The 20,994-nt window shown below is 39.8% G+C and overlaps 1 protein-coding gene across 2 annotated transcripts in view; it reads left to right on the top strand.

Moving 5' to 3' along the window:
- ASB1 (ankyrin repeat and SOCS box containing 1) overlaps positions 1 to 18,554 on the top strand; it is a 39,563-nt gene extending 21,009 nt beyond the window's left edge. For both annotated transcript variants that reach the window (XM_061612859.1, XM_061612858.1), the window contains one exon: positions 17,726 to 18,554. In XM_061612859.1, coding sequence (XP_061468843.1) covers positions 17,726 to 17,840 — 115 coding nt within the window. In that variant the 3' untranslated portion in view covers positions 17,841 to 18,554. The remainder of the gene's footprint in view (positions 1 to 17,725) is intronic.
- The last annotated feature ends 2,440 nt before the right edge of the window (positions 18,555 to 20,994 follow it).

Genomic DNA, 20,994 nt, shown 5'->3' with positions numbered 1-20,994 from the left:
AAAGTGTTGAGTGCATAGTCTAATACAAGGATGGGGAACCTATGGCCCTCCAGATGTTGTTGAACTCTAATTCCCATCAGCCCCAGCCAGCATGGCCAATGGTCAGGGATGTTGGGAGATGTAGTCCAGCAACATCTGGAGGAGCTGACAGGCGGACAATTGAGCAACAGAAACTAGCAACAAAACTAGGCAGCATAAAAGTGGCAAAAATGGATAAACCATGGAAATGTAACAGGCTTGTGTGATTATCTAACTTAATAATACAGTTATATGCTGAAGTGTACATCAGTGTAAAGCAGCCACACATAGCCCATGAATTCTGCTCACACAGCCAAGGTCTATCCATCTATTACTCCTGCATGTTACCACTGCTTGATACGGTAATAATATTTTCAACCAGTATCATGTTTGTTGGGGGAAGGAGGACAGGGCCAAAAACAAATTAAGACATTATTTCTACTAAACAGAATCTGCCATTTAAAATGTGGCCTCTCTGTTTTTGTAGGCCATGTAGGTACATGTACAGTGCTAAGTATGTTTCAGGCATGAGGTTGCCTTTGTGAATCCAGTTCCAAGGACTGTTGCTTGACCCGTCTGGATTTATTTCACAGAATGTATTACTTGGCTTATTTGTTGAAGGAGGCTTGATATATAGACAGTTCAGTCCTCCATAGTGCAGGGGGCTGGTCAAGGTGGCCTTCTGGCCATACATTTCTCAAGCTCTGTTTCTCATGCCACTTTGGATTGTCAAGAAATGGCTGCATGCTACTCTGAAAGGTGTTCTTCCTCTTGTCACTATCATTGTCCAGGATGTAGGGATGCAATCAGTATACTGAATCAGATTCTATGTGGTATACTGGTTGGATACATTTTTGGTGAAACTGGGGTCATTTTAGAAAAATAAAGTCATTGAAAAAGAATGTGTGTATTGCAGTGAGTAATTAATGAAGACAAGCATAGGATGGAAATACTTGATCTATATATGATGAAATGGTGTCTATTGTTGCCTTTGATCAAAGTTTGTTTGAAAGCCCTTGCCACAGTGCTGATGATGGCCCTCCAACAACCTCTGAAAAAGGACTGTGGCAGGGGTAGCAGCCACATGTTTTCTCTGCCACTGGTTTGGTGGTGGCAGTGCCATTCACCACCCTTCACCAGACCCCGGACATTCTTCAGTGGTGGTCGGGCATAGCACTTTTGAATGGGAGCTAAGTTCAGCTCCCATCCATGGTGGCCACTCACCATCTTGTTACCAAAAGTGCAATGCCCATGCAATGTACTATAGTCATATGAAATCAATAAATTCCATAGATCTATGGGCCAGGGCATTACATTCTGGTAACTGAAAAACAACCATCATGGATGAAAGCTGAGTTTAGCTCCTGTTTCAAACCAGCATCGCTATCTGCCACTGGGCCTGGTGGGAACAGCAGTAAATATCGGCAGGACAGTTGGGCTAGTGAGGGACCCTTCCAACTCCTCAGACCCTTAGCCAGTGCTTTATCTTGCCAGCTGCTGGTACTGGGCGTTGTTCACATGGAAACACTTCACTAGAATATCCAGACTATTAACACTATAAAGTTCATAACTTTAGCCAAGTATTGCCTCAAGGGAAACTGACATCGATAGTCCTGTTCACAGAAACTGATAGGAAACTCATAACAGGGATATTAAAATTACAGCCATAGTCCTATGCACACTTGCCTGGGAATAAGCCCCACTGAACAAACTGGGAGTTACTATTGTGTATGCATGCACAGCATTATGTTTCCCAAGGTTTAAACACCAATGCTTCAATTCCATACTCCAGGAAAGAGAAGCCTATGCCATTCTAGATGCTGTTTTAATATGCTGCCAAACCTTCCTGTGGCTACATGGGGGTGCTATTGCTATTGTTGTGTTGTTGTTTAGTATTATGTATGTTTTATTTGCTTTTCTATTAACATTGTGTAAATCGCTTGAGGACATTCAGGTATCAAGCAGCTAATAAATTTAATAAAGCATAATAAAAATAGTAATAACTCCCATCAGCCCCAGTGAGCATGCACAATCAAGGATGGTGGGAGCTGTAGTACAGCAACATCTAGAGAGCCATAGGTTCTTCATCCATGGATTATACTGTAAAAGTATCTGCATGAAAAGGTTAGGTCAGGTGTTTATGATTCATGCTGGTGAAGCATAATGACTAAGTGCCTGAGCTATAAATTAGAAAATTACCTGTTCAAATCTTGCTGTTGCCAGGAAATTACTAGGTGGCCATAGACAAATCATTCTCTCAACATGGGGATAACAACATTGCCTTATCTTCCAGGGTTCTTGAAAAGAAGATGTATGTCTTACCCTTTATTTATTTGAAATTGGTATATAAATGCTGAGCCCTATTATTACTTCAACATATTAACTATGCACTTAACATAGGCCTTGTTTTCGCTGGATGGCATCCTGTGAATCTTGGCTTTTCTGTGTGCCCCTTTTTGTTTCCAACTATTAAAAACCTTTTGTCACAGCATTTTATGAGAGATCTCTGGAACCAAAAGGACCAGAGACTTACTTCAAAGGGGTATAAATTGAGATTCTTGGGGCGGTGGACCTTATTGCTCGGGGACCATCACCACATAATTTTGCATGGGTTTTGGCCAACTTGCAGAGTCTCCATCCTATCCCTTCCACTGGTTTTCTTTGGGATGGTGTTGCTTTTATGTTCATCCTGTGAATTTGGCTCAACTTCAAGCAGTGTAATTATACCATAGGAAAGTTGTGCCCTCTGGTTTTTGAATTATAAATTGAAAAGCCATACTGTTTTTGGAATAAACAGCACTGGTCATTAGAAGGACTGGCAATTTACTATTGCATGACAACAGAATGAGGAATTATTTTAGTTGAAAAAAATCCTCCAGAAACAGTCAGACAGTTGTCACCTTTTCCTAGGGTGGAAATCTTACTTTTATTTTCTTTCTTTTTTTAATGCCGTACAGACTGTAAATTAGAATTCCAGGTAATACGTAAAGGCAATTTAATTCAAAGGCAATTAATGGGGGTCTTGTGAGTACTCCTGCCCTAAGATGTTACGGACATGTCATCCTCATCAGATGCTGCTTCTAAACTGAAAGGATTCTGAAAGCCCATCCTAACATTTATATTCAATTTCATACATATCAAACAAAGCTTTTTCTTGAAGCAACAAAGGCCCTGCTGCCACAAGTGGTTAACCATTTTAGTACAACTTGAATACATTTCAATTCCTGTTTTCAACAATGCATTGATGGCCACCCAGCACACAGAAAACAAAAACAAACCCTGCTCATACAAACAGCCTACCTGCATGAGTAGCGTAAAGTCAGACCATGACCTCAGCTAAGTTATCATTTTCCCAGTTCATGGAAGGGAAGGGACAATCTTTTCTGTTACTTGCTGCAAGATTACCATCACACAAACATAAAACTCAAATAAATTAAAATGACTAATCTTTGTCTAATTCTCCCTTCATACTTTCCCTTGTAGTTTACAGCAGGAGCATCTAATCTGTGGGCTGCAAGCTGCAGTCCTCCAGATGTTGCCAGACTGCAACTCCCATCACTCAGTTCTGACTGTCAGCTATGCTGATGGGAGCTAGAGTTCCACAGCATCTGAAGGTTCACAGGTCCCCCATCCCACCCCTGGGTTAGAGCTTGTGTTGCATAGTAGTTGCTAATGACCACTTGGGAAGCGTCTGGTTTAAATCTTGCCTCTGCCATTTGCTTATTGATGGCTTATGATGTCATTATTTTCATAAAAGTAATTAGCAATATAGTGACTGAATGCAATACCAGTCAAATTACACAAATAGAACAGATACAATACCAGTCAAATCTAAAATCAGAAGTTAAGATTAATTTTTTTAGGTGACTACACCTAAGAAGAGCATATACTTATGTTCAGAACTCTTCAGGCATACTAAAATTAGCATGTTAACAGTTGTGACTTTGCTCATGTTTTCGTAACATCTAAACAATCTAAAGGCAATGTGTGCTATTGAGCTGTCACGTCTTATAAAATACTTGTAAGTAGTCCAATACAATAATTTCTAAGTAAAGTTTTGAATTTGTATGAATATAACTTTTGATCTATTTATATACGGCTTATTGTTTTGTTCTGTTTGTTATATAAAAGGCTGTGTACACACCATACATTTAAAGCACCTCCAAAGAATCCTGACAACTGTACCCCTCATAGAGCTAAAATTCCCAACACCCTTAACAAACTACAGTTCCCATGATTCTTGGGGGGGTGCTTTAAATGTACCTAAGCCTAAGTCAAATAAATATGCTAAATCAGATCTCAATCAATTTAGGGCAGCAGAAAATTTTCCAGTTCAATATCCCCCCCCCAAAAAAATAAACATGTTTGCTGTTTTCGCTTGAGGGGAGGAGGCAGGAAGGCTAGTAGGGTCTGATTACTTCAGATCAGACATGAGGTACTTTCGTACTAAGCATTTATTGTGCGATAGCCATGCCTTGTTTTCTCAATTTTTATCTCCCTGACATCTTAATCAAATTGTTGTCTGATCTGCACCATGCTTCAAGATGAAGTTCAGCTGAACTATGCAGCTGAAACCTCCCCAGATTGTTTCACTAGGTTCATTAACTTTATTATTTTTCCTGTCTTATCTAGAGAGTATAATTTTTTTAGCTTTTGTGAATATACAAGAAAGCTTATCAGAGGTAGGAAAGAATTATAGTAGAAATGTAAGTGACCAGGCACTGTAGGTTCTCTTCCCTGTACTCTGCTGGTTCTCCTATCAAGATTAAACACCAGTTCCTGCTGATCCTTCTAGCTACCCATTATCCAGTGTCCCGCAATTCCCATCTTTCTGTCAACTTCACAATTTCTGTTCTTAGTCAATGCAGAAATACCAGAATTATTGTTAGCTACTCCCCACTTCTTAAGTGGGAAGAAGTTCTAGGGGCTTTTGATAAGAATGCCCTGGAGACTTAGGGCATTTTTGTAATATTTGGTGTATTTATAAATATCTAAATCTATCTTATTTATCTCAATGTTTTCCAGGTCAGAGACTCTTCTTTATGAGCACTATAAAAATGAAGTCTTATGCTCCATTTAATAAGTCACTAATAAGATAATTGTTGAAGTTACCTTATTAGTTAAAAATAATTAAAATTAGTATCTTACCAAAACTAAAACATCTTTAGTTGCATCTGCACTGATTCCCTCCCTCCTTCCCTTCCCTTCCCTAGCCAATGCCACACCACTACAGCTTTCCCTTCTTTTGGGTGCACATTTTTGGTTTATTTTTCCTTCTCAAAGAATCAATGCAGTTAAGGCACCTGCTTAATGCAACCTTCCATTGTTCTTGTGGAGTTTTTAGGGCTTAGAAAATTCCAGTGATGCTCATACGTTGTCCAAATTGAACCTCTTGAAAATAGAGGTTTCATTTTTTTAATAGTTCAGGTTTCCCCGAGTCTCATGTGCAGCAGCAGAGTTGGAGTTTTGTAGGCCTTTATACTAACTAGAGAATTGGGTGTTTCATAATTAGGGTTGTCACCCGGAGACTCTGGATTTTTGGGGTGCTCCCCAGGTCTCCGGGATAGTCACCTTAATCTCTGGACTCTCAGCTTTCACTTAAAGAAAAATTAAGTTTCTAGGTGCTCTGGTTCCTGAGATATACACCAAAATGTCAGCCACCCCGGAACTTCAGTTAAATGAGCTCTTGGCTGGCTGCTCTCATCCTGCCCTTTCAGGTTTGTAGCCAATAAGTGAAGTCAGGGTTGTGATTCACAAGGCAGTAACTAGAGGCCTTTGCAAGTCAGAAAGCTTGATTTTTCCTGCTTTTCTGAAAATCTAATCAATTGAGTAAGTATATAGGTATAAATCAGATTTCTTTGTTCCTAAACATGGAAAGAAACCCAAGGGCCGCAGTGACTCTAAAATTTATTTATGTATTTTAATTACAATATTTACATCTACTTTATTGTAAAAAAATCTCAAAGCAGTTTACAGAAAGAATTAAAACAATAAAATTATTGGCAAAAACAGTTATTTATTTATTTATTTATTGCACTTTTATACCGCCCCATAGCTGAAGCTCTCTGAGTGGTTTACAGCAATCAAAAACATTAAAACAAATACACAATTTAAAACACACATTTTAAAAACAATTTAAAACACAATTTTAAAATTTAAAACAATATAAAAACAATTTAAAACACATGCTAAAATGCCTGGGAGAAGAGGAAAGTCTTGACCTGGTGCCAAAAAGATAACAGTGTTGGCGCCAGGTGCACCTCGTCAGGCAGAGATCATTCTATAATTTGGGGGCCACCACTGACAGGTATTTAAAATATTTAAAATATTCAAAATAATAAAACCAATGAGTTAAAAATAGATAAAGACATAATAGCTTCTACATGCCTGGGTAGGCTTGCTTTAACAAAAACATTTTAGCAGGTACCAAAAAGAGTACAATGAAGACACCTGCTAATGTCAATAGGCAGGGAGTTCCAAAGCATTGGTGCTACCACACTAAAGGACTGATTTCTTACAAGAGCAGAACAAGTACTATGTGGCACTCGTAACATGGAAAGCACACCTTGAACTTGGCCTGGTAGCAAATCAGCAACCAGTGCAGATTTCAGAGCAGAGGTATTATGTGCTAATAGGGTCTTATTCTTGTCAGCAATCATCCACATTATTCTGCACTAACTAAATGCAGGTTGTGCTGCATGGGGATTTCTGTGACCTTGGCTGACTGGCTGCCAGACGTTTTTTAATTTTGGTTTTTGGTTAGGAATCCTGACTGGTTGTGGGATGCTGGGTTTTCTGCCTTATTCATAGGAAACTTGTTGTGGTTAGTATGGCATTGCATTTAGGGAGTCATCACTGTATTTTCTTTTTCATTTTCTGTTTGCATTTCATTTACCTTTAACCTCACTCCCTTACATCCATAGAAGCAACAGCAGTGGTTGCATTTGCTCAGCTCAACCCCCTTAAACCCACTGATGATGCACCTTGTTGTTTGCTTTATGGTTTGTTTCTTGCCCAATAGTGGTAAAAGCAGAGCTTGGAAGATTACTTTTAAAAAGTAATAAATTACAGTTACAGTTACATGGCCCCCAGAAGTAGTAATTACTGTTACAATTACAATTGCTCTGAAAGTAACTGATTACTTTAATTTTTCTCAAAAGTAATCACTACAGTTACATTTCCGTTACTTTTTAAAAAAAATGGCCTACAAGGTGCTGGCTTTGGCTGCTGCACATCCAAGTAGCTTAAAACAACATTAAAAATAAGCAAACACATACAGACGTAGTAGAATAATTATTTTTATTAATAAGATAGCAATAGTGGTCTCTCCACTGATAAGGGAGTTGGGGAGGGAGGCAGAGTCTACTACTCAGATGTTTGCACATCAAACCAAGTGCAACCCCCCCACTCAGCCAGCCAGCATAATCTCTCACACTTAACCACCTCCCGGACCCTGTCCTGCCACCAACTAAGGAACACTCACTCAAGCAAACATTTTCCCCTGAGATGCAAACAAGCACAGTAGCCAGAGAGGATGGTGGAGGCCACTTTGTGTGCCAAGTACAAGCACAGCATTCTCTCTCTCTCTCTCTCTCTCTCTCTCTCTCTCTCTTTCTCTCTCTCTCTCACTCACTCACTCACTCACTCACTCACACACACACACACACACACACAAACACACTCTCACTCACTCACTCACACACACACACACACGCACACATGCACACACACACACACACACACACACGTTGTCATCTTTCACCTCCACAGTTCTTTATCTCCATTCTGCTGCTGCCTTCTCCTCCTCCTTTATCCATGTTCTTGACCTCCGGATCCTTTTTCCCTCCACTCCATTCTTCACCACCACTATCCATTTTTTAAAATAATTGTTTTCTCCACTCCACCCCATCTCACTCTCCGCCTCCTCACTTGTCGCCTCCTACCCATCCACAGAGCATGAGGAAAGAGCGACACTGCACAGAAGCCCAGTTTGAGGCACATGATCTTCATCCACAAATCAGAGGAGCAGAAGACTTCCCCTGCTCCCCCCCAAGTAATGCCCAAAAGTAATTCTGGAAATGTTACAATTACTCCGCAAAAGTAGTAAAATTACTCCTAGTTCTATTACAATCAAAATGTAAAGGAATTACCCACTCGTTACTCAAAAAAGTAATGAATTACAAGTAATTCGTTACTTGTAACTAGTTACTTCCAAGCTCTGGGTAAAAGAGAATGCACATACTGGGCAGCATGGCTGCAATTATTGTTCCCAAGCTGCTCTCTATGAAGGTAGACCAAACCACATGTGTTTTCTCTGTGTTAATTATTACTGACTAGAATTGGGTTGGCTGTCAAAGTGAGTTTATAGCAGCCCACAGGGGAGACAGAAAAGAATAGAGAATCTTCTTACTCTTACTCATTTCTCAAACCTCTTTCTGAACTGAAGGGTCAAATCTGTAAAGAAATTTTGAGCAGGGGCAGGGCATTACAGGCAGGGGGTTGCCAACCCTACTTGGATATGGATATCTTTGCAGGTCAAGGTTTACCAACAACAGAATCCAAACCATATCTACTGAGAAGCAAGTCCTTTTGAGTTCTTGGGGCTTAATCCCTTAGTGAGTGTGTTTAGAATCGCAGCCTTCCGGACATCCATCTTTACTCCTGAGTGCTCCCATCTCCACAACATTAGACTCCTTTATTCCTACAATAGCTTTCTGGTGACTGGTCTGGCCTGAGGGCACTTTAAACCCTTTTTGCCAGAAGCAAGTAGGCTAGATTAAATGTTCCCTACCCAGGTCCCATCTTTTAGCTAAGATTTTTATCTTAATTTCCAATCAGAAAAATGTTTTTGTTTGAATTGTATGCTCCAAGCAACTGTGGTTGATGCTTAATGTATCATGCTTAATGACATCACTTGGGCCTAGGCCGTGACATCACTCAGGCATAGTTGGGATGCTTCTCACCTAACCCTATTCATAATGCATTGGCTTATCCCAGTTTGCTGTAACTGTTCCCCAGCTCCCCTTTTCTTTTTCTTTTTTTTTAATAATTTTTATTCAAATTTTCATAAAACATAGAAAACAAAATCATAAAACATTCAAAGACAAAAAACAAAACAAAACAAAAATGATTAAACAAAAAAATAAAATAAAATAAAATGTTGACTTCCCATTTGTCACATATCAAATCAGTTATAGGTCTACAATATATAACAATCCTGTCTCTTAAATCATATTATAAAATCACTTTCCTCCAGTAGTTATCTTAATTAATCATCAAATCTCATAAACATTACTTTATTCTTTCCACAAAAAGTCAAAGAGAGGTTTCAATTCTTTAAGAAATATATCTATCAATTTTTCTCCAAATAAACATGTCAATTAATCCATCTCGTTAATAATTATAATAATCTTATTGTCATAACCATAGTCCAAATAAACATTTCGATTAATCCATCTCATCAGAATCTGTTAGGTCCAATAATTTCAATAGCCATTATTCCATTATCCCTATTAGTTCCATCTTCCATCTTCAATAGTCCTGTTAAGTCCAGTAATTTCAGTGTCCAATCTTCCATGATCAGTATTCCATAATAATCTTGCTGTTGTAGCCATAGTCATATAATAAGAGTCTGATGGGAATTTCCTCTATCCCAAATATTTTCTTGCCATCCATTCTGAATAAGTTGCTGAAATACTGTTGTAAAGTCATATCTGTGTTCTTCTTTTTTACAAAATGCACTGGCTCATCTCTTAAGAGTTTTTCCATTGTCACATGGCTGCAGTTAATTCCATAGATTTTCTCTATATCAAGCTCCATCACATCATTCCAGTCCAGAAGATTATCCAAGCCATTGATAACTTTATCTCTAATATCTTCATTAATTTCTTCAGAGATAACGTTAAATTCCAAACAGTAGATTTTATTTCTAAAATCCATAAACTCCAGATCTTTTTCCAATTCCACATTTGTTCCAATCTCCAGGGCTTGTATCTTCCCTTTATTTTTTCTTTTCTCATCTCTGATCTCATTCTCCTCTCTCACAGGGTCCCCTATTTCTTTAAGCTCCTGCGTCATTTTGCTCAGTTCAATTTTCAGCTCCTTACTACCCTGTCGCAGGGTTTGTTTCGTTATCTCAATCTCATCCATTATTTTCTGAAACATAATTACTTCCAGATTCTCAGCCACTTTCTTGATTGCCATTTTTAAAACCACGAAAACAAAGCAAAACAAAAATAAAGAAGAACCACTTCTTATTTCAGCAACAATTGGGTTAATATTCCAGGCTTGATGACATCACAGTATAAACAGAGCAACCTGCCTTATCTCTCTTGTGCAAGAATGCAAAACAAATTTAGTTCCCAGCATCAAAACAGTTAGTGGCGTCGTGAAGAAGCAGATTCGTCAAAATAAAATAGACCAAAAAAAAGAATAGTCCCAGACAATATAATATTCCTCGGAATAGAAATCAGGAATAGAAATCCCTCTTCTGTTTATTATCTTTAGAATGCACTTCCAGGACAGCTTTTTGCGACAGAAACAGAGATAAGCTGTTAATTTCGTGAATAACAGAGAAGAGCTATATCTCACCCAAAAGTTGTCCAAAGCCAATCAATCTGACAAATCTCCTTTTGCTGCAACAATTTAAACCAAGTAAAAAAAATAATAGAAAGAAGGGTGCTTGCCTGTTAGTCCGTTCTCTCTTTGAAGAAAAGATAAACGTATCGCTTAAGCAGATAGAGCTTGTTAGAAAGTCCGTCCGGCATTGTTGGCTGGACCTTATCTCATAAATTAATGAAATCCAGTCCTCCCAACAAAAACAGGCTTTGAGGTTGATCTCTACGTTTCTCCCTGCCCGGGAGAAATTTCATCAGTCAAAAAAAAAAAATGTTCTGACTGATTTATATCTGAATAAGCTTCTTTTGAGGCGGGAGCCCGTCCCAAAAGCAGGCACAAGCGAAGTCACCCTTCCCGGAAGTCCCCAGCTCCCCTTTTCTTAAGACAGTATGCGACATATCCACCTGTCTTTTTTTCCAGTCATAGCTGAAAGAACAAAAAGATTTCCTAGGGCCAATGGTAACTTTCATAGCTTATCCCTAGTGTGTGGCTTGGCTTGGTTGCCAGAAAAATACGCTAAAATGGACAAAATGTTGAGAGAATGGAAGAGCTTTTAGATTTTTTAAAAATAAAAACATGTTCCTGAGGGCCAAAACAAACAAGATTCAGGAGACCAACAAACAAATCTCTTGATGTTTTAACTTTAACATAAAAGCAGCTGAGAGGCTCCTGAATTAGAAAAAATGCTGAGAAAAGTATTATTTAACCGTTTCCTCTGTTCACCATTCCCCTAGTTTTAAATGTGCCGCCCACAAATTGCTGTTAGTGCCCACAGTTGCTGTTAGCCCCCACAGAAGAAATCAATTTCTTGTTGTTGTTATGTGCCTCCAAGTCGACTACGACTTATGGCGACCCTATGAATCAGTGACCTCCAAGAGCATCTGTCATGAGCCACCCTGTTCAGATCTTGTAAATTCAGGTCTGTGGCTTCCTTGATAGAATCAATCCATCTCTTGTTTGGCCTTCCTCATTTTCTACTTCCTTCTGTTTTTCCAAGCATTATTATCTTTTCTAATGAATCATGTCTTCTCATGATGTGTTCAAAGTATGATAACCTCAGTTTCATCATTTTAGCTTCTAGTGATAGTTCTGGTTTAATTTGTTCTAACACCCAATTATTTGTCTTTTTTGCGGTCCATGGTATCTGCAAAGCTCTTCTCCAACACCACATTTCAAATGAGTTGATTTTTCTCTTATCAGCTTTTTTCACTGTCCAACTTTCACATCCATACATAGAGATCGGAAATACCATGGTCTGAATGATCCTGACCTTAGTGTTCAGTGATACATCTTTGCATTTGAGGACCTTTTCTAGTTCTCTCACAGCTGCCCTCCCCAGTCCTAGCCTTCTTCTGATTTCTTGACTATTGTCTCCATTTGGGTTAATAACTGTGCCAAGGTATTGATAATCCTTGACAAGTTCAACGTCCTCATTGTCAACTGTAAAGTTGCATAAATCTTCTGTTGTCATTACTTTAGTCTTTTTGACTTTCCTCTTGAACTTTCATCAGCATTCGTTTCAAATCGTTACTGGTTTCTGCTAGTAGTATGGTATCGTCTGCTTATCTTTAATTATTGATATTTCTCCCTCCAATTTTCACACCTCCTTCATCTTGGTCCAATCCTGCTTTCCGTGTGATATGTTCTGCGTATAGATTAAACAAATGGGGTGATAAAATACACCCCTGTCTCACACCCTTTCCGATGGGGAACCAATCAGTTTCTCCGTATTCTGTCCTTACAGTAGCCTCTCGTCCAGAGTATAGGTCGAGCATCAGGACAATCAGATGCTGTGGCACCCCCATTTCTTTTAAAGCATTCCATATTTTTTATGATCTACACAGTCAAAGGCTTTGCTGTAATCTATAAAGCACAGGGTGATTTTCTTCTGAAATTCCTTGGTCCGTTCCATTATTCCAGTATTTTACCTTATGTATTTATTTTACATAGAGATACTATATGTTTTCTCCAATGGGATCTCCCACATCTTGTCTTTTTCACCTGAGAAAGATGGTAGAGAGTAACAACCAAAAACTGCTTAAAAGATTCAGGGCTAAAGCCAGGTTTGATGGGGCTCTGGGCAAGTGGTTCTCTGGCAGGGTCTCCAAAGCTTACTGAGGGCAAATGGTGATGAGGTGGCAGGAAGCAGCAGAGAGGATGTGCAGCTGTGCTGAAAGCATCACAGCTCCAGCTGCCTAACACTCAAGTCACATCCATGCCCCTGGTGTCACAATCCTACACTACCACCAGCCTCTACAACAGCAACAGCTGTTGTTTAAACTTGTTATCCAAACCTGAACAAGGTTTGAAACTTATCCAGACTGTGGACTCTCTTTGGAATGAATCAGAAAAACCTTGCTGTAACATTTACTGCTGTAAACTTTATAAAAAGATGCCACAGAACAGTGAAATGTGGAACAGACATACTTTATTCAACATCATGCAGTTCTTTAGTACAAAGTTCTCAAAATGGCTGCTGCCTTACACTTCAGTTCTCTGAGGTGTTCCAGGGAACTGCTTCGCTCCCTGCACTCCCTCACGCAGAACACTTTTGGTTCCTGCTGTTATGCTAAACAGGCTGTGCTCACAATTTCAAATCAAACCCAGTTCTCTGAACCTGATCATAGATTAGATTTAAAAATGAACTCCTGCCTCCTCTCCAGCATAGATTTAAGTTCTAGAGCCCCTGGGGAGGGAGTTTCACCCAGAAGAATAGGGATAAAAAAGGGCAATGTTTGGCCAGAAAGTAGACTCCCTGTGGTAAATAGGGACAATTGAAGTGTGTGGCTTACAATCTATAAGCTATATTTAAGACTCAAACTAATGTGACTGAAGGAATGAAATCCAAAGTGCAGCTGTGATGGGGGTGGTATATGAAGAAAGCAGCTAGTGAAGCGAAGCAAGTAAAGTGGCAGCAGGGGGCAGCCACAAGTGCCCCTCCAAGGCTGAATAAAGCAAACATTTCCAAAACCTTTACTACAGGTGTCCTAAACAATACATTGCAAAACTATAGATAAACAATGTCACACAGCCCAGTTTCATTTTCTACAAAGCAGACATCCAAAGAACAGTTTTGTTGTTCTCCCGTATGACTAAACCAATTAGTTTGCTTGTCCCTGAGTTGGCCTAACAAGACTGTGGATAAATCCCAAAGCAGAGTCTGTGATGGAAAAACATAATGGCCTGTGCTGTGGCTCTGTAGAGAAGGCTGGCAGGAGATGTCATTCCCAAATCCTGCTTGAAGGCTCCCCCCACCCCTCCCCCTTAAGAGCCCAGCAAAGAGAATGATTCCTATTCCAGGCTTTCAGGCTTCCACGCTAATTTAACTTGAACCATTTCCTGCTTCATGAAAGGGAAGCAAGGATGAAGGCTGCATATTCGAAGGGGAACTGAAAAGAATATCAGGAATTTTATGGCTGCTCTTTTTCTTGGCAGCACATCAGGGGACTGCTTCCCTGCCCCCAAGGGTAGAAAGTGGAAGAATGCAAACACTGGATCAGTGAGTTTGTTTTTATTGCAAGTTTGTCTTCATGGTGTTTCCTCCTTGTACTTGTTTTATTAATTTTATGCATTCATCTCAGACCATTGTTTATATGTAACACAGCTCAATCCCATGCAGCCCAAACTATGACAATTTCATGGCATCTGAAGACCACAGTCATCTTCAAGATCAATCAATATGCAAATCATAATTAAAAGAATATGAATAAACTGTTGGGTACAGTATACTTTATAAAACGGAAGAAAATGATATTTTACAGACTTCTGTTTCTTAGTTGCTCAATCCATAACTGGTATTAAATTAGTCAAATAGCCTAACTACACATCATGTTAATTACAGAATGATCAATCACGTCATTTGCTTTTTAAAATAAAATTCCAAGATGGGAGTGGGGAGGATTGGTATCAACATTAAGAGTAAGCCTTCCTTCTCCACCCCGTCTTCATAAAATTCTCCCCCCCCCCCGCCACCACCTAACATGGCATTTATGAAAAAAGTTGTGTGTGTTAAGGTAGCACAACACGTGCAAGTAAAACAAACTTTGGAACTGTTCATTTGGCTGAGAGAAAAGGTGCCTAATTTTCAATTCTATATATAGAACAAAACAGGCAACTCGGTAATGCAAATATTTTTGTTACTTCAGGAGAATAACAGATTAAATTAAACATTGAGTACTTTGAAAAACACTTTAAAAACAATGCACCAAGCAAGAATAAGCCAAAAAGATGCCTCATGACAGCCTGTTGCATCAATTAAAGGAGATCCTCCTAGCAGTACCAAACTAGCAGGATCAAACTAGTGCAACTATGAATCTAATTGGAACATCAGCAGACATCAGGCAAGGGACTGATGATGTGCTTAAACCTTTCGCCTTGGGCCATTCTTCCAATCAAAAGCTGTCCCTCCCAAGCTGCTTTCCAACCAATGGGAGAGAAGACCTAGGGTCTCTGTATCTTACATATATACAGTAGGGCCCCACTCATACGGCGGGTTACATTCCAGACCCCGCTGTAAAGCGAAACCCATTGAATAGAATGGCGTGTGATGCCCGAAAACCGCCGTAAAAGCAGAACAAGCGCCGTATGAGTGGGGCTTTAGTCTAATTGCGTCTAATTGAGACCGCTGTATTAGCAAATCGCTGTAAAGCAAAGCCCTACTGTACCCATATATCTCCAAGTAGCTGGGGAAGGAGGCTATTGACTGGAGAAACAGCTTGAGGGGAAAGGTTAAGTTCAACATCACCACTGCTCTGGTCAGATTAAAGGTAAATGTGTCCCCGCACTTATAGTGTGAGTCGTTTCCGACTCTTAGGGTGTCGTCTTGCGACGTTTACTAGGCAGACCGTTTATATGGGGTGGGATTGCCAGTTCCTTCCCCGACCTTTCTTTACCCCCCAGCATATGCCGGGTACTCATTTTACCGACCACGGATGGATGGAAGGCTGAGTGGACCTCGACCCCTTTTACCGGAGATTCGACTTCCTCCTTCCGTTGGAATCGAACTCCGGCCGTCAGCAGAGCTTCAGCTGCATTACCGCTGCTTACCTCTCTGCAGCCTTGAAATCTGCTTTTCAGTTTTTTAAAAAAACCACAGCATCTCATTTAACTTGGCTCTTGTCAATTTATTATATATTGCACTGTGAATTATGATGTCTTGGCTATGACTCAATAGTGATTTCAGACATGCTACAGAAGGGTGGAGAAGTAAAATTGCTGTAGTCTTTCTTAGGACGTCCAAATCGAAGACCTTGCAGTTTCCTCCTGAGGTAGAGAAAGCTTATCACTCTCCCCATGGGAGGTGATTCCATTGCTCAGCTATAGATATCATTTGTCTTAATATCTCTCCCTGCTTTTTTAGATGGTTTGAAGTCCATATTTCCGTATGAATTGAAATGAATTCTGTGGTAGAGTATACTGTGCCACTTCAATCTGCGGGTAGAGGTTACTGCTTCTGAATGTGACTCCTCTTCATTAAAAACTTCCTGCAAACAGAAAACTAGCACAGTAGACCTTTCTCCATGGTGAGCTAGTTTTCTATTTGCACAGAGTTTAGAAACAAAACACTACAAATACTATGGTTTGTTCTTGACTTGTTCTATGGTTTGTTTGAAGAATAGCCACATATAATGCTAAACCACTACTCTGGTTTGTTTTCTCCTGGTGCAGCAAAGGGAGGAGGGGGCAGATGCAATTTGAGCAGTACGGTGCACCAGCATACTTGCTTGTTCCTGGTAAACCATAGGTTGTTTAACTATGGCTCACCATAACATTGAACTGGGCCACTAGCTCAAACAAAATTGCATTTTCCCAGTGCTCAAAATAGTCTGAATGCAGGGAAAATGCAGTAACTTCACATCAGAGGCATTCCCTTACAGGCAGACATCTGATTTCTGTGTAACAACTGTACAATTTGATGATTGTTGTTATTTTGTGGTTGTCTAGAAAGTCTCTAGCAGCTGCTGGGAATATTGAAAAGGCGGAAAATACCTTGTATGGTGGGGCTTCTGGGTTCATTGTAAACGAAGGTGGGCTCTGGCTATGCATGGCTGAAAATCAGTCATTTTATTTCATGGTGCCTAGAAGGCATTTTGTTGTCCCCACCCCCCACTGTCCACAGCTACTGTCACAGATGAGAAAGATCAAAGCCCATGTTGAAAATAGTAGAAAGAGGCGGGAAATGGGATTCTACATCTGGAAGCCGGAAAGAGCTCTAAACAGTCCAGGAGCAGAAACTAGAGGAAAGAGGCTGGAAGCAGGTGCCTACTGGTTCTTTAAAATAAAAGACAGTGTCATGCTGTTCCTTGAAGGCCTGGGTTTGAAGCCATTTGAAGATGAGAATTTTTATCTTTCTTACATAAAGTTATTGATAATTCTAGAAAACACAGGGAAACAGAACAGGACTGTGAACTGAATTCCATGAAACCCAAACTTTTTCAAGGTTATGACATAGGGTAGAAACACACTCACTGTTCTTCCGGTTCCAGTGTGTCTCCACCTCTCTCTTCTGAAAACGAGAGCACATGCTGCTAATCACCCCCCCTTTTTACTGTAAAACCAGGTGGGATCAGCTTGAGTGCATTTTTTAAAAGAAAAATCAGCTTCAAAGAGATTTCACAACTGATCAGCAGATCAACCTGTTCCCCCTCCAAGTGTGGCTCATGGAAACGCTTTGAGGTAGGCGACTAGTGTGTTCACAGCCATAGAGGGGAGGGCAGCTCTTGGAGAGTGCAGAGTTCAAACTCCTCCCGAGTCTCACTTGAGCAGAGCCTCAGTGTCTCATCTCCCCAGGTCTCTCAGTTACAAACTGCCACACTGGTGACAGGCAATAATCCATTGGTGCTCTTTGGGATCATCCAAGAAAAGAGAAGAGCCATTCAGTGTCCCACTATGTTATGGCAAACAGATCACAGTCAACAATATCAGATATCTTATTAAGATCTACAAGGTTCAACAGGGTGTAACTCCTACTGTGACTACCACTACCCTGTATCCATTAATATCACTGCCTTCACTTGGCAAGAAAACAGATGTTGTTGTTCCTGCTGTTGTTGTTTTGTGTTGTTTTAATGAATATTTTCCTTTCTCCTAGGGATCCCCAGGGCACCACAGAGGGAGTGATCTACCTTATATTTATTTATTTATTTATTGTATTTATATACCGCCCCATAGCCCGAAGCTCTCTGGGCGGTTTACAACAACTATAGGGTTGTTCTAAGGATTAAAACAAGGTTCAAAAATGTCAACAAGTAATGCTGTTAAGTATTGTTTGGCCCCCACATGTATGTGTAAAGTGAAGCTTTGTACAGTTTCTCATTTGCAAAATATATTTGGGAAGCATATGATTTTCAGCTCCTAGTTCAGAAATAGTCTGTTTTTAGTAATTTTTTAAAAATTGGCCATTGTTTGAAATTTTGAATGGTGAGACATGTTGAGTATTCCTTCTAAAATCTTGTATGAAATCCACACAACTTACCATGGTTGTTATGCGCACAATTGAAACCCTTACCTACAGAGATGATTAAGAAGCCAGCTGTCCATCAGTGGACTCCTTTTGAGCGAGAGATAATGGTGTTTTCTGGGCTGATGAGGGAAGTTGCTTTCAAATTTATCTAAATGGTTGTTGGTATCAGTTATGAGGCAAGTTGAATCCCTTAAAATGTTATGGGGAAAGGAATTAGATATAACAATTGAGAAGAATTGCTGGGAGAGGCATTGCGGGGTAAACAATCATACAAAACAACCTCTGTGGGAATAAAAGAAATGTCATAAAAACTAATTCATAAGTGGTATCTTACACCTAGAAAATTATCTTTAATGGATATGAGGAAGTCACCAGTATGACCCGGACAGATAGGCGACTAACAAATAAAAGTTTATTATTATTATTATTATTGGAGGAGGTGCCATTTGCTTCTTACTGTTTTTGTAAGACAACCTGGAAGCTGTGCTGAAGGATGGTATATTTAAATAAATCAAATTAAAATAAATCTTTTAATTTGTGCCATTCTTCTGTCTTTGAAATAAAGATGTCTGGGTACCAGACTAACCCGAGGCTTCACAGGCAGGTGAGAGTGAAGGAGGAAGGCAAGGTATACCAAGCACTCCATAATTTAAAGCATCTTGAGCCAAATGGTTCAGGGAAAAGGATGTGGCTAAAACAAACTTTTAAAAAGAAAAGAAAAAAGGATCAAAGTGTATGTACAAATGTATTCCTTGTGGCAGAGGCTTTTCTTCTTTTATTTTTCCTCCACTAAGAAAGGTGATTATTTTATGGTTCAACTTGCTAAATATGTCCATATCTCTGGATTTGATCAGGGTTTCACTGATTGATGGGATGGAAGACACCAGATCCTATACATTCTGAAGATCTAGAGAGCACCGCCGTCAATTGTATGCTGTGAGCACAAAAGTTTAATGAGCTGCTCTTTGAACAAGTGCTTCAAAAGGCACAGTTAACATAGATGCATATTGGACTGAAGCACCAGGACTCTAGGAATTCTATATAGATGCCATTTTAAAATATCACCAAGCAGGGAAAATGCACTCTTACACTGTGAAATCTACAAAGTTTAAGGCACATTATTTTCTATCCATCGCATCTCACGTGTGTAGAATGGATCTCACTGTATGTGTAAGCATAAGAAGGGATAGATCTGGCAGTTAAGGCGTGACCCTATCCCTTTGGTGAATCAACCTTGCCCTACCCTTGGAAAGATACTTCAACATGACACAATAACTTTGCCCTTACTCGTGGTCCTCTGGTTGCCCACAGTGTTTAGTTTTATAGCTAATAAGACTCACTATGTGAACCCACACAATAACTCACTACAACTCTTATCAGAAACCTGAAAGGCTAAAAAAAGAAACAGAGGAAGAGGTGATTTCTAATATGCTGCCAGGTCTCTTCTCAGAAGTCCTGCAGCATGTGCAAGAAGGCAAACAATCTGGACAAACAGATGCTGTATTATGGCATGCCACCCTCATCTCTAGACTGTGCTCTCAGTGAGATGGTAAACTTGTCGTGTAGGCTGTATGACTTCAGACTGCAAGGTGGAAGTGAGTGGGGACTCACATGACTGCGCACTCCTCCATACAAAACAATCCTTTGTACATAGTAAACATGGTTAAGGATAGGTGGTCACTTACACATTGCCAAAAACGAGGGCAATACACTCCAGCCCTAGAGTGGGAAGAGGTGTAAATCTTTTTTTACTCTACAAAATTATCTTTTCTCCAGCTGTGAAGAGAGAGAGAGTTCTCTCTATGTGTTTGAAAGAGAGAGAGTACTGTGTGCCTGCATATGTGGTGAGTTCGGATATTTGATGTATACTATTGATGTGATTGTGTGTGTGTATCAGGGATAGGATCTATTGGCTGGTGCAGCTTTGAAACCATTCCGTCAACCTAAGAAGCAGTATTGATTTGAGTTCATTCTTTGTCTTCCATCTATTGCTTTTACCGGTACAATTTTCCCCTCCCCACTAAATCAATATTAATATTGATATTTTGAAAGGAATTATTGATATTTTGAAATACTGATAATTTGAAAGGAAATATCTATGAATGGAATAACAATAAATGGAAGGAAATGTCAATATTCTGAAAGGAAAGTGGCTTCACCTCTTCCTCTTCCTCTATTAGAGGCTTGGCTTGCTTCCTCCCTGCTTGGAGCTTGAATTATCTGAGTGGAGGTGGGGGGGGAGAGAGAGAGAGAGAGAGAGAGAGAGTGAGAGAGAGAGAGAGAGAGAGAGAGCTGTACTGCCGTGCAGTGATTAAAATTAATAAAATAACAATATATTCAAGGGAATATTAAAGGAAAAAAGTCGGTGTTGGGGGAAAGCTGCTGTAGTTCAGAGCAAACAGGATGACTCTGCAAAGATGGAGAATATGTGGACCATTGAAAAATCTGGTGCTAAATCCAAATTTAGTGGAATTCTTGTCCATCCCTAGTGTATATACACACTCGTGCATAAATTGACATTGGCCATGCCCTCTGTTGGCCCATGGAGAGGTGAATGACAATTAGTGTGGCTCTTGGACCAAAAAATGTCACCTGCCCACCCCTGCTGTAAATGGTTTCTCATAAGGCCCATGCTAACCACATGACTTGGTCCCCCACTCATAAAAAAAACTATGGGAAGCCTACTGATGTAATGACTTGAATGGAGGCAGGGACCAGAAGAAACTATCATAGTATAGCATCAAGTATAGACTCCCCCTTGAGACCTTTGGCAAATGGTTGCTTCTCAGTTTCAATGTGTATTATTTTCATCATCATCCAAGCCCAGAGTGGCTAACAATAAAAATATAGCCTCAAAAGTATGGTTAAGACCAGGTACAAAACAAAATACAATGTAC

Source organism: Rhineura floridana, chromosome 2 (assembly GCF_030035675.1).
Source record: "Rhineura floridana isolate rRhiFlo1 chromosome 2, rRhiFlo1.hap2, whole genome shotgun sequence".
In the NCBI taxonomy this organism is placed as follows: domain Eukaryota; kingdom Metazoa; phylum Chordata; class Lepidosauria; order Squamata; family Rhineuridae; genus Rhineura; species Rhineura floridana.
Note: the sequence above shows the minus strand (reverse complement) of the source record. Positions and strands in the feature narration are given on the sequence as shown.